The sequence below is a fragment of the Branchiostoma belcheri genome, unplaced genomic scaffold, assembly GCF_001625305.1.
Source record: "Branchiostoma belcheri isolate BF01 breed outbred unplaced genomic scaffold, Haploidv18h27 scaffold158, whole genome shotgun sequence".
NCBI lineage: Eukaryota > Metazoa > Chordata > Leptocardii > Amphioxiformes > Branchiostomatidae > Branchiostoma > Branchiostoma belcheri.
In genome coordinates this window covers 583997-601358 of record NW_017803024.1, presented here as the reverse complement: position 1 = coordinate 601358, position 17362 = coordinate 583997, and the positions used below count along the sequence as shown (strand labels likewise).

General features: G+C 40.7%; 2 protein-coding genes across 2 annotated transcripts in view; both read right to left on the bottom strand.

Annotated features, from left to right (window-relative positions):
- The window catches only part of LOC109465784 (low-density lipoprotein receptor-related protein 6-like), a gene marked incomplete at its 3' end in the record, with an annotated part of 13948 nt that extends 8146 nt beyond the window's left edge, over window positions 1-5802 (bottom strand). The window contains exon 1 of the mRNA XM_019763221.1: window positions 5720-5802. Coding sequence (XP_019618780.1) covers window positions 5720-5777 — 58 coding nt within the window. The remainder of the gene's footprint in view (window positions 1-5719) is intronic.
- A 1374-nt stretch (window positions 5803-7176) lies between these two features.
- On the bottom strand, window positions 7177-16666 carry LOC109465809 (protoporphyrinogen oxidase-like). The gene is given in 13 exon segments (XM_019763251.1): window positions 7177-8813; window positions 8816-8871; window positions 9351-9393; window positions 9681-9830; window positions 10272-10385; window positions 10744-10862; window positions 11221-11281; window positions 12419-12603; window positions 13807-13960; window positions 14519-14657; window positions 15268-15383; window positions 16060-16229; window positions 16606-16666. Coding segments are annotated over 13 exon segments (1458 nt in total). The 3' UTR covers window positions 7177-8723.
- Between the last annotated feature and the right edge of the window lie 696 nt (window positions 16667-17362).

Sequence of the window (17362 nt, the reverse complement as noted above, 5' to 3'; positions counted from 1 at the left end):
AACAAAATCAAAGACATTCATGTAGAGGATGATAGAAACCATCACTTCGTATGACGTGTGCTCACTTTTCACCTCCATACCACCCAAGGAAGCAGTGTCAGTAGTCAAGGAAGCCTTGGAAGCCGATGATACACTTGCAGATAGAACCAACCTATCCGTTGATCAAGTTTGTGAGCTACTAGAACTCTGCTTAGGATGCACATACTTTACCTACAAAGGACAGTTCTACCAACAAACGCACGGCTGTGCTATGGGATCACCAGTCTCACCAATTGTTGTAAACCTGTACATGGAGAAGTTTAGAAAACAAAGCCCTCAGCACTTTCAATGACACTCCCCCCGGCCAACTGGTTTCGATATGTAGATGACACTTGGTGCAGATTGAAAAAGAGGGTAGCTGCTGACTTCTTTGACCACATCAACCAGATAGATGACAACATCAAGTTCACACAGGAGCCAAGCCATGACAACATGCTCCCTTTCCTAGACACCAAAACTATCGTAGAGGAAGATGGTAACCTTCGTTTCGAAGTGTACAGGAAACCAACCCACACTGATCAGTACCTGGCTTTTGATTCCCACCACCCCTTGGAACACAAACTAGCAGTGATCAAAACTCTCTTCCATCGTGCAGACAACATTGTCACTTCAGACCAAGCCAAAACGGACGAACATAGACACCTCCGAGGTGCCCTGGCTAAATGTGGCTACCAAAACTGGACTTTCAACAAAGCGCTCAAACCTTCAGATCAGTCTAAGAAAACCCAGAAGTGCAAACCATTGACCAACAAAAACAAGGCCAACATCACTATTCCGTATGTCCAAGGAGTATCTGAGAAACTCCGACGGATCTTCCAAAACTTCAACATAGCCACTAACTTCAAACCTCACTCAACCCTCAGACAAAGACTGGTACACCCTAAGGACCGACCTCACAAGGGTACCAAGGCGAATGTTATTTACAGACTCAAATGTGAGGAGCCCAATTGTAACAACACCTACATCGGAGAGACAAGTCGACCGCTTAAAGTAAGGTACAAAGAACATTGCCGACCTAGTGCCAACGGCTACTCCTCAGCTATTTTCCACCACCTACAACACAACCAGGGTCACTCTTTCAAACTCGAGTCCACGGATGTCTTAGACCGCGAAACACGCTGATGGGAACGGGGTGTTAAAGAGGCAATATATGAAAGAATGTACAACCCCACCCTCAACAGGGAAGGGGGGCTACGGGTCGATCTTTCCGGCACTTGGGATTTGGCACTCCCAGCCCCGAGGACAGACAACACTTAAGCTCCTGTCCTGTATAACAGGAGCTTTCAGACTAATTTGCATCATCTTGTCTTGACTTGTCTGACTTTTGTTCCTTTTTCGACTTCCAAAAATTTGTCTTCACTTTATTTGCATATCAATCAACAGGTTGTGTATATAAACCTGCTTTCCCCTCTGGTCTCTCAGTCACTGACGAAAGCTAGTGGATACTAGCTGAAACGTCTGACGTTTTCAAAATCATATCTAGTTGCTTGAGTAACTGTTTTTTGGCATATATATTGTGGCTGTTCATAATTTTTCACACAACAGAGGCTCACAAGGGGAAACTAGAGCTTCAAGTCTATTAAAATACCCAAGATTGATATACATATCCCCAGTTTATTATTTATAAGGGTCTTACCGCATCACACAGGTTATTAAAAACGGTTGGCACAGATATTAAAATCAATTAAAAACAGCAATTATTAAAAGTATTTACAATAGGTTGCGATCCTAGTCAAGCAGATACCATGTCAGGACAGATTGTTGTTTTTGTTCAGTAGTCTTACGAGGTAAGGTATGCTACTGTTTATAAATCTTTCAGTTCTAGTTCTAATTGTGTCCAGATCGTTGCAATCAAATCACATTTTATTCAGTAAGGCTCTCGCGGGCGAATACCCGAATTTCGTCCTTATTACATAGTATATAAAACATTAAAAACAATGATTTGTGACACTCTTCATTGTGCACATGAAACAACATAGGCAAACACACTATTAAGACATATACGAGACAATTACACAATTAAAATCTATGCATAAGATGCAGTTATAACGAAGAATTTAGCTAGGTACGATATATAAATATAAGACTACTGTTGGACTGTCTTAAGCAATGTCTCGTGTGCATGTGTCTGTCACTTGTTTCCGAAAGCGTCCGAAAATTGCATTAATAAAATACAGAGATCGTCTCAGACACAACAAGAATTCTGAGACTTTAAGGCGTTATGAAGTTATGCTGACTACAATGTGCGGAAACACAAACACACACACACACACACACACACACAGACGCGCCAAAAACAATACCTCCATTTTGACTACAACAAACCGACCTGAACCTTCCACGGAAAAGCCTCTAGGACCTTCCAACATTAGTAACATCTGTGTCCATAATATCACCAGGGTCCATAATATCGCCACCTTGAGAAACAGCGTGTTTAAAGATATTTTTACTGCAACATACTTTTGGTATGCAGTCCTTCACACATCAAATGTACATACCTAGGGTATGTTGCAGTAAAATATCTTTAAGCACGCTGTTTCTCAAGGTGGCGATATTATGGACCCTGGTGATAATTGGCTGTTTGTGTTCATACTGTTGCTGGACCTGTTATGTACTATTTATTACTTATCGAATGATCTATTATTTATCGTTGGCTCTTCATTCTATTTACTTCAACGTTCATTATACAAATTGTTAATTCTTTGTCATCATCCTTGTATCAAGGGTTGTTATGACTTTTTTGTTATTGTTTATTTTGATTATTATTTATGTAATCCTTATCAGTTTATTTTGGTGGGGGTTTTAAAAGGGGTATCCTGTTACCCCTGTTACCCCTATCCATTTACACATTTGTTGTAATAAAGTTGTAATAAATAAATAAATAAACTGACTCGTAGAACCCCAATGAACTCAGCTTACATTGCATGTGTACAGAACTGGACGTTTAGGACGATCTTTCATGTATCATATACGTAACAAGCTATTTACATTTCTCGAATCAAGTACCATAGATTTCAACAAGAGTCTCGATGTTGGAGACAGATTTGAATATATCTTTACATGAAATGGTCCCCACAACGCAAAAATAGGTAGATATGTAAAGGAATGCTTTGTTATTAGCAAAATATACCGAAACTTGTGATTAGCCTACTCGATTGTAACACTTTATCAATGACTTGTGCTATCCCTTATTGTCTGAATAATTATGATATAGATATGTTAGGTTTTATTCGACATTAGGTCTTATTCAACACACTGATTTTATTGTTGTTACTCTCCTTATGTAGTTTGCCATACATTGTGCCATGTGCAATTGTCGTATATAATATTTCTGTATAACCAGTCTCTGTGACAGCAAAACTTACGCATAGCCAATCCTCTCTTCATCCCCTTCTTGACAGAACTGTAACCTTTATCTAATACCTACCTGGCCTGTTTTTAAGAATCATGTATATTTTTCAATAGCCCGGGGCCACACAGTAGTGCAATCACTACAGCAGCTGGGGGCTAGTCCGCTCTTTCCCAAAATACTGAGTGCTAAGCAGAGAAAGCAACATGTACCATTTTTAAAGTCTTTGGTATGACTCGGCCGGGGATCGAACTTACTCACAACCAATCGAATGCAAGGCGAACACTCTACCTCCCTGAACATTGCAAGTAGCGTGTATATATACCGTTCAAAATCATTATGTGTACAAAACCTCTTGCAATACATTGTGGTACCAATTGCCATCTATGCATGTGAGACCTGGAAAAGTACTACGGCAACAGCTCAAGCTCTGGACACATTTCAGTGCAAATGTCTCAGAACGATCTTGGGCATCTCTTGGAGGGACCATGTCAGCAATGAAGAGCTCATGTCGAGAGCAAAAGTCCCCCTTATCAGCGAGATGGTAGCCGAGAGAAGACTGAGGTGTGCAGGACATGTATGGAGACTACCAAACACTAGAACAACCAGGCTTGCTATGGATTGAGTACCAAATGGGAAACGACCTAGAGGGAGACCTAGAACCACACTACGCAAAACAATTCAGAATGATGGGAAGAAACTGGGATTTGGCAACACGGAATCTATTGATATTGACTTTTAATCGACCCAAATTTTAAGCAATTTCCAATTTGAAACAAGATCTAATACTATGTTATTTTACATCATCAATACTGTTATTTTAATGCATTAATTTAGTGTGTATTTTAAAGTGTGTTTGTGTGAGTTGTAAATCTGAACGTCTACTACTTGCATATCATTGTAATGTCCTTACATCAATTCAGCCACTCTTGTGGCTGCAAACTGTGGACAATTTCAGTCAAGTTGACAATAAACCACTTTATGGCTGCTGCGGCACAAAACAGAAACCTATGGAGGAGTACTGCTAAGTCTGCAAGTCGACCGATGCAACTAGGTGCAGGAGGAACTAAGGGTCTAAGGTAAGGTCAAAAACACGCAGCTCAGTCTATGGTGCTTTTGTACACAGAAACCTTTGTTTATTTGTTTATTGTTTATTAAATTTTTCACAAAGTGAAAGGGAGGGCAAAACAGGTGCGTAGCACCTTTGCTAGTTGCCCTCCCGCATACAAAAACAACAAGAATGTACATTACACAGTCAACAATCTATAATACAAGTAGGGCACAAAATATCATATAAACATAATCAAGGTAACAACAATGAATGGAAGAGATAACCATATCGGAACGATATCTAGTGAGGTCTTGAGGCAATACAAGAGCTACATCCACACGAAGTGGTCCAGGTACATGGCAGATCAAGACTGTATTGAGTGTTGAATCTGTTGTAGGCTACTTTTGCCAGTTTATGTTTAAATGCTATGATATCAGACTGATGAGCGGCTCGCACACCAGTACCACGGAGGTCAGAACCTAACTTATTCCAGATAGTTACAAGTCTGGGAATGTAGGAGTGACTGAACGCTGACGTCTTAGATCTGACAGGTGTAAGCATGTACGACCTAAGACTCCTCGTGGGTCTGGTGGGAAGTTTGAATAAAACTTGAAACTTTATTCGCAAAATCATGCCCGAAGGCTAATTGCTTTTACAATCAAGTATTATAATACTTATTGCATACAGTAACACAGTAACAGGAGACAGGTAACAACTGTCTGGAAAAAACTTCTACTATTACTACGCTAGCTATTATGGGGTTCGACGTCTTCTTTGAAGGCAGTGGATAATGAATACTCCCACATTCTGTATAAAAGTGGGTTTTGTGATCTCAGTAGAAATGCAGTTTTTTGGTGATCTTCTAAATGACGAAAGGATGGAGAAATTGTTGTAACCGTCTGAAATAATCTGTTTCTTTCGGTCTCATAGTGAATAACCTTTGAAGAAACTATCTCTATCAAGATTTATACCAACAAACATAGAAAACATCGTGGGGTCGTGTGGCGTAGCGGCAGAATGCTCGACTCGGAACTAAGAGTCCCGGGTTCGAGTCCTGACATGCCAACGATCTTGTGCCCTTGGGAAAGCACTTTACACGACTTTCCTCACTTCACTCAGGTGTAAATGAGTATTGTCCTGTCATGTATTTATCCCGTGTTGGTGACGACATTAATATAAGTTGAAAAAACTCGAGTGTGTCGTCACCACGTCTGGTGATTACATGTTGGAATAAAGAAAAAAAAATCAAACAAACATGGAGTAAATTAAAAGTTTCCTACCACTGACAACATCCTTGCAGATGAAGATCAGAGAGACGACTACAAGCAGGCCCCTCATCCTGGTCCGGACGGGCAGGTACTTATCCTACTCCACAGGGATGTCAGAATCGTCCGTGCGAGCTAATGCCAGTATCCCAACCCGCAAATGATGTGACGCTAAGCTGCGAGAACGCTCTTATAAAGCCACAGGAAACAGGCAATATGTTTGACGACATGCCATGACGTCCAACTATAGCTATCTAAATGAAACGTGAGAAACTGAATAACTCCAAATATTGCGTGTACATGTTTTAAACGTTTTTATGCTGTAACTAAAAGATCTTAGTCTTACGAGCAGTAATATACTTGCCTGCAAACAAGTATTCTTAACCAAAGTCTTTGTCCATATGTCTTTGTGAGCGTTTTTAAAACATTGTCTGTAAATTGACTGCAATTCAGTGATATTTTCACTGCGATAGCTCGATAAAGATATCTTGAATCTTGAAGATGCATGGCGAATGGCGGTCTATACCATTCTTTCCGCAGTATGTAACATTATGTAAACAACGCATGTTGAATAACCAATGTGATATAAATGGAGTTAACTTTTGACTAGTCTTAAAAAACATAAACATGTATTCAAGCCATTTACACAATTGATCTGCAGGTGAAAGTCATTAAGTTTTTACATCATGTATATCAAAACTCAGGATCTGTGTTCAACGCAACAACGCCCACACGTCTGTATGGGGATTCTCTGTCACATTTCTGGAATTTTAGCACCATTGTTGTTAGCACGTCGTTGTTAGGGGTGACGGTTTTCTTTGTATAAAGTAAATATAAATATGTCTACCCAAGTTGCTGTTACTGTCCGTGTCCGTGCACCATTAGGCTAAACAAAGAGTTAAGAACGGCCAAAAAAGTTGAGAACGGCCAAGACTGTTGGACAAAGATGTCTGTTGCCATGCTGGAAGGTGGATGGCAGATAACTACAAAGTCAAAGAGAGGGGACAAGAAAGGGCTCTGATTTAATGTTTTGTTTCTTACTTTGATGCAGTGATACAAATGTATGTGATGGTGGCTGTGTATATGTGTTGTTCCCACTGAATCAAAACCATTTGTACAATCATTAAGTCAAAATTTTAGAATGTAAGAACCTTGTTTTTTCGGCCCGCCTTGTTTTTTTTCGCCCACTCGCATTAGATTTGGAGGATGTCATCCGTAAAATTTACTTGCTATGGCCTAATTTAGGTAGCATGCAGCATGCATAGCGACTTTACCATAAATTAAACTACGCGTCACGTCTAAACCTACGTCTTCAACATAATATTATCTTAGTTTCTGGGCATGACCAGGAACAAACTCCGTTGAGTTTAGCCACATGCTTTTAACCACACCCAACACAAAACCCAATGCGACTCACGCATGTGAGAACATCAAATCACAACTCTGTGTATTAGCTTTCCAAGCATCTATGTTTGTGATTGGGATACCTGAACTATATTTATATCTCTACACTTTTTATTGGGCGTTCAGGTCTTCTTGTAGTATCTTCTGAATGATGTAGAAAGCTCTCTATGCAACAGGCAGTTCGAAAATCAGTACTGATATGGCAGTCAGTTATATGTACTAAAGATGTATCTGAGAAGACAATGTCTCTGCCCTGTAATTGTCACTTGTAATACATATTATGTTACATATAAATGATGATCATGCCTGTATGTGATTTGTGTTGTTTGTAACCCTTTTGTTATCTACTTATGTATAATGACATCTTCTTATTATTGAATAACTTAGCAATTTTAATGTGTCAATATATGTCAAATCAAATTGTACAGAAAGACACAATTTAGCCTATGGCTACAAGGTCTTGTTTTGTTTTCACAAATAAACCATTTGATTGATTGATTGATCTATGCAGCTGGTAAAAAACAGCACAATCGACTGTAATTTGTGTATTGGGAGGAGAATTCAAGTCTTTATACCAACTGTAGTTTGCACGTTCAACTGTATTGATAAGCTGACATATCTGAACCATTCAGTCAGCATTGAGCTATCATACATACTCGTGATGATAACAAAGAACAACAATTCTTACATTGCACCTTTGTTTGTGAGTCTTCAAGCAAATTCGACAGCTTGCTTTTGTCTCTCCAGCTAGAAATCTGATCCTAAACTTAACATATTTCTACATATACAAACTAATCTCTCTCTCTCCAACGACTAGAAAAGAGGACTATATAAATGATCACTTTCAAATTCTGCAGTTCAACATCTCAAATTCAACATCTCAATCACTGATACATGATTTGGCCCTAAAGAAAATATCTGAGAAGTCTCTGACTTGTAAGTTTCTGTGATGTTTCTGACTCAGGGAGAAGAGTTGCTGTTACAGTTCTACTCGGTAACCGGTAACCCAGGTTAGCGGAACATACCATTCAAGTGGTAGTACCGTACCGTTCACCTTGAAGTGGCCTAACGGCTGTGTTACGTGGTGACCACTAATTAAAAAAAAATTATCACTTGGAATACACATAAATGATGTACACTCATCAGAAAGCTTCTAATACAGTTATCACTGTTAGTAGCTGTTAATGTTTGTTGGGTGTCATGTTGTGTGTGGATGGTGTTCAGCACCAAGGACAGGGCAGGTGTACGTGTGTGAATGGGAAACCTTGAAATAGTACACTCTTAGCAATGTTGTTAAGTATCAAGGACAGGTGAGGTTTTGTATGAATGTTGTTCAGCACCAGAGAATGGTGTGTGTTTGTATGAATGTACGATATAAAAAAAGATGTCTAGAAATGTTCTGAATGTGTGACAGTCTCTGCCTTCCAAAATCTTTTTAACAGGTCTGTAACGGCTTTGCTGTTCAGCACCAAGGGTAGGTGTATTTGTGTGTGAGGGTGAGAGTGTGTGCGTGTGTGAGGTGTAGTGTTCAGCACCAAGGACAGGTATATTTGTGTGTAGATGGTGTTTAGCACCAAAGACAGGTGTGTGCTGATATGATTGTGTGACACAGTCTTCAGTCTCTTCCTTCCCAGGCCTTTAACAGATCTGTAACAGCTTTCCTTGCACTCAGCACACAGTCGTTAACCCCCCACCCTCGGTAGGAACCAGCCCCACCAGACTCAGCGGAAGTCTCTTCTCCGCGATGTACGACTCCATTTGTTCTGTGGACAAACATAAACAAATAAACACAAACAGATAAACATACATAAAAACAGTAATGCTCTAATGTAGATGGCGCTACCTACATTGCCTACATATAGCAGCAAGAAGCAGAACTCCAGTCAGAAGCTCTGAGGAAGGTGTCTGATAGACACCAAAATGTCAGCAAGGTTTGTCTAGAAAACTCCTGTATCCTATACAAAACCAACCTGATGAAACTGTTTCGGGATGGTTAGCATTCTTATCATAACTGTGAGAGATTTTGAACAGTTTTAAGTTTATTCAATTCATCTAAGATTATATTAGTGCATATAAGGTTAACACTCCGTCTGTAGTTTCCAAATGTTATGTAGGAAAAGATATCCTTTGCAACAGGCAAAATTCTAATGCAACGTTGACCAAAAATCTACCGAAAATCGTGAAAATACAGGGTTCTGCGCAGGCGCAGTAAGTTCTGCCGATGTGCTTCTTTCTCCCTTACCCAGTCTGTCTGTATGTCCCAGTGTGTACTGTGGTATACAATCCTGGAATGGAGACAACAGAACTGGATGTAATCACTGATAAATAACAAATGCCTGAAGTAATGGAAGAAGAAAGGAACAAATGAAAGAATGAATGAAGGAATAAATAAAGAATACTATAATCATACAGCTGCAGCTATTGGTAGAAAAAACAATTATTATACTATACTGTGTTGAAACAAAGCTTGAACTTTATAACTATAGATTCTACCAACACAGATGAGTTTTCATTGGAATATTAGACTGTATACATGTATTGTATGAAAGGTTGAAAGTTGAAAGGTCCTGACCTTCTGTACAGTAGTGAATGACCTGAGGGGGCTGGCCGTGATGCTGAGATGTCGTCTGACGGTTTCTATGGCAACCTCCAGGAGGTCAGAGGTCTCGACCTCGTCAGGGTCACCGAACTGCTCCTGGAACCAGGACCCTCCCATCATCACCTGGGGGGGGGGGCAGTGAGAGGGGGGGGTCATCTTTTGGTATACTTAAAAAGCCCAACACACTTATCCTTTTGAATTATTCCCAGTGTGAGTGGTTCAAAAGTCCAGTCTCATGCAGCTTGTACTTACTGTACAAAACAGGTGTGTTGTGCCAAAAGGCAGTTTACCAGGCATTGGAAAGAAAAAAATTGAACCTGGACCCCACTCTATTATAACTTGTGGGAGGGTGTGTGTGTGTGTGTGTGTGTAAACTTTTGGTGTTCTGCTAGATTTTGCAGCAAATTTATCAAAAAGAGTAGGGGTCCGTCCTAGTACAATTTAAACCTTTTGCAGCTAAGCTTGAACAGCCTGTACAAAACTGGTGTGTAAAGCCAGTTTGCCAGTTATGTGCAAAAAAAAAATTACCACAGAACTAAAAAACAACAACCCTGCAGTACCTACCGTGAGCCGTGTGGTGGTGCTGTTGGGCCGGCTGTGTTGGGGGAAGATTGAGGAGTCAAATACCACTCCCAGAATCCTCTCTGGCTCTCCTGATGGCACCAGGTAACCAAACCCCTAAATACAGACAGACAAGGAACCTGTCAGACTTTCTTAAAGACTTAAAACTTCTTCAAAGGAATTTGTAATTATACAGAAAGGCACTGTTTCTATGAAGTTAAAGATTTCGTCCGATGCACAAGAAAATTTTTGTGTGACACAAGTTTCAAAAACTACAAATGGAAAATATCATACAATAAATAGTATAATATACAAAGTTTAACAAACAATAGGTTACGTATAAGTGCCATGCATATTAAGTTCTTGATTTTGCATACTAAACAACGGGTTGATGGATCGTTGTGTTTTTTGGTAAGTAGGTAGCTTAAGTGATACTGGGGTACAGTACATTCTGCTGACATGCCCTCATCCCTACCTCAGAAGGCAGCACAGCCCCTGCAAACTCCAGGTTGACCAGACCGACCGTGACAGAAGGATTCACACTCAGGTTGTCTGACAGGACCGGGTGATGTCCTGCAAACATCGCAGACAAACCTGGTAGGAAAGAAAAACCCATTGACTAGATAACATGGTTTCTTATTCAAGAATAAGAGGCTTTGACTTGCAGTGTTTTGGTGACTGTGTAAGATGCATACAGAACAGCACCAATCTTGCTAAATGTCTGATTAAGTTCGACATAGGGTTAGGATCAGGCACAGTTCTGGATAGTCTTTTTCATATTCCAGAACCATGCCTAACTATATCTAAGTCTATGCCTATACAGGTTACGGTTAGGACCAAGCATGGTTCTGGATAGCCTCCAAGAATGTTAAATAGTTAAATAGATGAGATATCCAGAACAATGCCTGGTCCTAACCTTAGCCAATAAAGGATAAACAACATCAGTACTTACACTGACTGGGTACTGCAGAAATAACATGGTTCACATGTAGCTGTTCATCTAGTGTGTTCACCTGTGGAGGAGGGAAACACAAAACATGAAGAATCTGAATCTACGAACTGGCAGTCAAATAATTGCAAAAGGCTTCTGACCACTTATACTGTGTACATTACTGGTCCCTACAAAGTAAAGTAAGTAAAGTACATCAGTCTTTAGCATTCACCCAATGCCCTAGACAAGATCAATTCTGCATGTTTGTGTGAGGATTTATCAATTGAGATCTGATGAGGATAAAAATTGGGACTTTATCTAATTATAATATTTATTTTGCATCTCCTGGAAGAGAAGCAGCAACTACTAGTACTCTACTAATACGCTAATAGGACTACAGGTACACACTGTACTAAATACTTTATACCAAACTAACTAAAATGTATACTATTTACCTGTCCTAACACCTGTATAACTCACCTGTTGAATTCACCTGTACCACCTGGTCGGTTGTGTCAAACTCCAGCCTCTCACCCTCCTCTCTGTGAGAAGTTCCACCCCATTCCTTACCTGTAACACCTGTCCTAACACACTGTATACACCTGTATAACTCACCACCTGTACCACCTGAATAACTCACCTGTGCAACTTGTCCATACCTGTACACCTGTCCTACACATCTGTACTATATACACCTGTCGTAACACCTGTATAACTCACCAGTACACACCTGTCCTAACACCTTACACACCTGTTCAAACACCTGTACAACTCACCTGCACCACCTGGTCTGTTGTGGCAAACTCCAGCCTCTCCACCCTCCTCTCTGTAAGAAGTTCCACCCCATACCTTACATGTAACACCTGTCCTAGCACCTGTAGAACTTACCTGTATATCACACCTGTATAAGTCACCTATGTAACTCACCTGCACACAGTGTTCTACTCACCTTTACAGGATCTGATGTACTATGAGCCCCTCTATAACTCACCTGTACACACCAGTTTAACTCATTTGTACACACCTGTCGTAACACCTGTATAACTCACCTGCACCACCTGGTCGGTTGTGTCAAACTCCAGTCTCTCCACCCTCCTCTCTGTAAGAAGTTCCACCCCATTCCTTACCTGTAACACCTGTCCTAACACCTGTACTAACACACCTGTATAATACACCTGTCCTACACCTGTCCTACACCTGTATAACTCACCTGTACAACCTGGTCGGTTGTATCAAACTCCAGTCTCTCCACCCTCCTCTCTGTAAGAAGTTCCACCCCGCTCTTCTCCAGGTTTTCCTTTAAGGACCTGGCCAGCGTCTCGAGACCTTCCCTCAGAGACCACAGCGCCCAACGTTCCTTCTGAGCTTTCTGAAGGAGCTCAGAGTTTATCTTGAGAGGTGTTCCTATAGACAAGACACACTCAGATTGAACAAGAAGGTAAATGCATAATGTTTACCTTCGCATATGGTCTGCTCTACTTATTCTTACTCAAAGACATTCATATATATATGGTGACAGGAGTCTAAATCCCTCCTGCTATAACATTACATGATGTAATCCTACACTATTTACCATGGTGACAGACATCTGGTTCAGGTCATGTGAAATCAGTAACAAGGATCATTATGAGCGTGTTTTTTGGGACTACTTTCTATACACAAGACACACTCAGTTATCTGGCTCATTTGTAGATGTGAAATCAGTACCAAGGAAAGGTCCAATTATTGCAAAGTGTTTTTCTGGACTAATTCTTTAGTAGATTATGGAATCAGCACCAAGGACAGGCCCAATCTCTGTGAAACTGTTGTATATCTTTATCTGTTACAGCCCTGTGTATAGTTTGTGGTCCAGTTTTTGTGATCATGTTTGTTAACCCTGATATTTTGTAGATTATAGAATCAGCACCAAGGACAGGCCCAATCACTGTGAAACTTGTATGTTTGACATAGTCCCATCTATGGGTTGTGGCAAGCAAATAGCTTGTGTGATTATCTTTTTACTTCTGTTTCTTATGTATATGTCAAATCAGCACCAAGGACAGGTCCAATCTCTGTGAAACTGTAGAGTGTATAGAACTACCTGCCTACAGTATTGTTTTCCACACAGAACACAAATTTTGTGTGATTATGTCCTGAATTCACTGTTTCTTCAGTAAATTATGGAATCAGCACCAAGGACAGGTCCAGTCAATATGAAACTGTTGTATACTTGCTATGGTTTGGAATTATCTGACTATTCATTCAGGTCAAATCGTTGTAAAATTGCTGTATACAATCTCGTATTGTAGATTTTTTCATTTGTAGACTATGGAGACATTGCCAAGGACAGGGGCAATCACTAAATCAGCTGAAGGACCCTTACTCTTTTTGATAAGTGCGGTGGGTTCTTTAATGTACATAGGGCGTGGCTCTCCCCAAACACGGGACCGAAGCTAGATACAGTGAAGTGAGGAAAGTTGTGTGAAGTGCCTTTCCCAAGGGCACAAGATCGGTGACTCAGTAGTATTCGAACCGGCAACCTCTTGGTCCTGAGCCGAACACACTACTACTTATACCACATGAATCCACAGTTGTACTATTTTAAGAACACTTTGATTTTTTACAAACCTTTTTGCTTAGGACCAAACAGCAGCCCTCTCGTGATGGACCCTTTCATCCGCTCGGCCTGTTGCATGCTGGGAAACAGCGCCTGGATGCTCAGCTTCCGACAGTCGCCAGCATAGATACCTCGGACCATCGGGTCTATGGCGTTATCTGTAAACTGGGAGGGGGGGAGGGGAGATAATGTAAGACAGGGAAACTTTATGTCAACTGAAATGAAAAGTCATTATTCTCACTCAATAGCAACACATAAGTTTTCATTATGCTTTGTACTAAGAAATTAATCAACTTTTCAGTTCTGGGGTCAAGTCATGAAATTTCTACTCAAGTGCTTCCTCAAGTTTCTAGAAAATTCCCTATCTGAAACTGTGTTTACCAACTTGAAGTTAAACTTGACTGTACAGCCTTTTACTTCATGTTGATTTTTCAGTTTGGCATGACTTTTTCAAAATCCAAGAGCCACAAATTGAATTGCTATGAAATGCACATAATATTTATAAAATAATCTGTTTTCGAATTTGCACAAGACTGTCGATTACAGTAAGATTTGTTTTGAGACAGTAGACTCAAGGAGTGCTGACAGAAGAAACTGTCCACACTCCTTGAGTGAGTTAAAGACAGAAGCCTTACCTGTGTGCCTCCTACAGAAGAAGCTACTAACTGATCGTTTATGATTATGTGGTAAGCTTCACAGCATACATTTGAAGTTTCACTGTACCTGTTTCCCGAGCCTCCTGCAGAAGAAGCTGTGCACACTCTCATCTCCCTCCTCCTGTCTGCTCTTCACAAACGGTTCTCTCAGACCCAGCAGGGCAGGAGACTGGTGGCCAAACAACTCATATCTGCTGAACAGGCCACTGGGTGGAGACATGCAGAACAACAGTCAAACTACACTCTACCAGTGACCAAACTCCTGTCTGCTCTCCACAAACGGTTCTCTCAGACCCAGCAGAGCAGGAGACTGGTGGCCAAACAACTCATATCTCCTGAACAGGCCACTGGGGGGACAAAATAATAATAGGCAAGCTACATTTTCCCTGTGTTCCTGTTAGGTTTGAGTCTGGTGACCAAACAGTAATCCTCTCTTCTGAACAAGCCACTGGGTGGGAGGAAAAAACAGTCAGACTAAACTTTCCCTGTGTTAGGATTGAGACCAAAGACCGACTGTGTTGTATATGTACATGTTTGTAACGTTTTTGTATATTGTTGTGTACGATTTGTATTTTTATGAAATTGTATGTTTTAATGTGTGCCCAGGGATACCTGAAAAGCAGATCAATGGATCTGAGGTATTCCCTGGTGAAATAAATAAACTTGAAACTTGAACTTGAAACAACTCACATCTCCCACCTGAAGTTGCTGGGCAGTCTGTGCAGTTTCCCAAGAGATGGGGATAATAAACAGGACAATAACTGAGTGTGGAGAAACTAGATAATCTGGATTTATTATAATAGTGCTTCCTCTCACCTGAAGTTGCTGGGCAGTTTGTGCAGTTTCCCGCCGGCGTAGATGAACCGATTCTTCGCCCCCTCATGACTCGGCAGGACCGGCAGGATCTGGTCCGACAACCCAAGGTCATCTGCCTGGACATAGAACACAACCAAGGTCATCTGCCTGGACATAGAACACAACCAAGGTCATCTGCCTGGACATAGAACATAACCAAGGTCATCTTCCTGGACATAGAACACAACCAAGGTCATCTTCCTGGTTATAGAACACAACCAAGGTCGTCTGCCTGGACATAGAACACAACCAAGGTCATCTTCCTGGACATAGAACACAACCAAGGTCATCTTCCTGGTCATAGAACACAACCAAGGTCATCTTCCTGGTCATAGAACACAACCAAGGTCGTCTGCCTGGACATAGAACACAACTAAGGTCATCCGCCTGGACATAGAACACAACCAAGGTCATCTTCAAGGTCAACCAGCCATGAAGAATATCCTGTAATATCCAAAGTACATAAAGTTCACCTGCCAGGAAATACATGTATATATTGTTACTTACATGTATACTGAAATTTGACCTCAGAAGAGGGATTTGTGTGTCTGAAGAAACAGCAGAAATGTGAGAGTCCTTACAACCCCCTGGAAGTAATTTCTTAATGTCCTGAGAAAGTGTAAGTCCTTTCCCATCTCCAGGATGTAATTCTTTTATTGTATTGAGAAACAACAGTAAAGAGAAAAATCTTACCATCCCCAGGATGTAAGATTTGAGTGTCTTGAAGAACAACAAGAAAGTGAAAGTTCTTACCATCTCCAAGACGTTGGCCCCGGCCTCCCCTGCCACCCTGAGACTGCGCGGTCCGTGCTCAAATATCGCTCCTTCCTCGGTCCTGGTGGACTGGAGCCATCCGCCCAGCCGCGAACTGCTTTCGAGCAAAACAACCTGGGGAAGACAAACATTTATTAGCTGCAAACTGGCTTCTAAGAGAACAACCTGTGGAGAATAAACATACAAACAAACATTTAACAGTTGGCTGCCTTTAAACAGAACAACCCGTTAAGATAAACAAACAAACAAACAAACATTAAACAGCCAGCAACTTCCATATAAAAGGAAAAGTAAACCTTTGCAGAGAAAAGCAGCTAAAGAAGTACACATTTGGTATAAACTCAGAGGTATAAACCCTTGACCTCCAAAGTGCAAAAAAGATCCTAGCTATAGCCTCTACCCTACAATGTATGTATAATGTTTGGCTACACATAGGCACTAGTATTTACCATGATCATTTTGTAAAACCCCAATAAAAACAGACATAGATCAGGCCTACCTTATTGACGATGTTTGTAGCCTTACTGAGATAGTAGGCAGCAGACAGTCCTGTTATTCCTCCCCCTAGTACTGCTACTGATGTCATCTAGGGGAGGGGGGGGGGTGTCCTTAAAGTATCTATATCAGCTTAACGGATATCCAAGACATTCTCGAGAATGCCTCAATGACACAATCTTTTTACAGGATACTACATGTACTACTACTTTTGGTGTGACAGTCTTTGGGTAGAAGGTGGTACAATGACAGCTGTCATTATTAGTAGTTAACCAGCCCTGAGTTTTCCGTAAACCCAATTTCTCTCCAGATAACACTTTAACAGTCAACAATAACGACTGGATACGCTATCCCTACACCTATAAAGCACTACACACAATAAATCGTAGGTAGAGGGGTCAGTGTTAGGAGGAGCACCTAGAAAGACTACAGTTCCTGCCTACACTATGCTATATGCAAGACCATGTTACCATGGCAACAAGTTTATAGCACAAGAATTTATTGCATGACAGACACGTGTGGCAACTTGTACATAAAATATGGAACTCAAAAACTATTCCTTATATCTAAGAATTTTGAGATAACAGTTGAAGACACTCTTATTATACAAAAACACTATTAACTCGTAAACCAAGTTTGAGGTTATAACCTCCTGGCAAACTATACTTCAGAACTCAAGTATTACACTCCAGGTAACACACTCTACAGCTTCAGAACAAAAATCTCAAAAAAAAAATATCGCATGAATATACATAGAAGAAGCGGTAAGTCTTGAGTCTAACCTTGA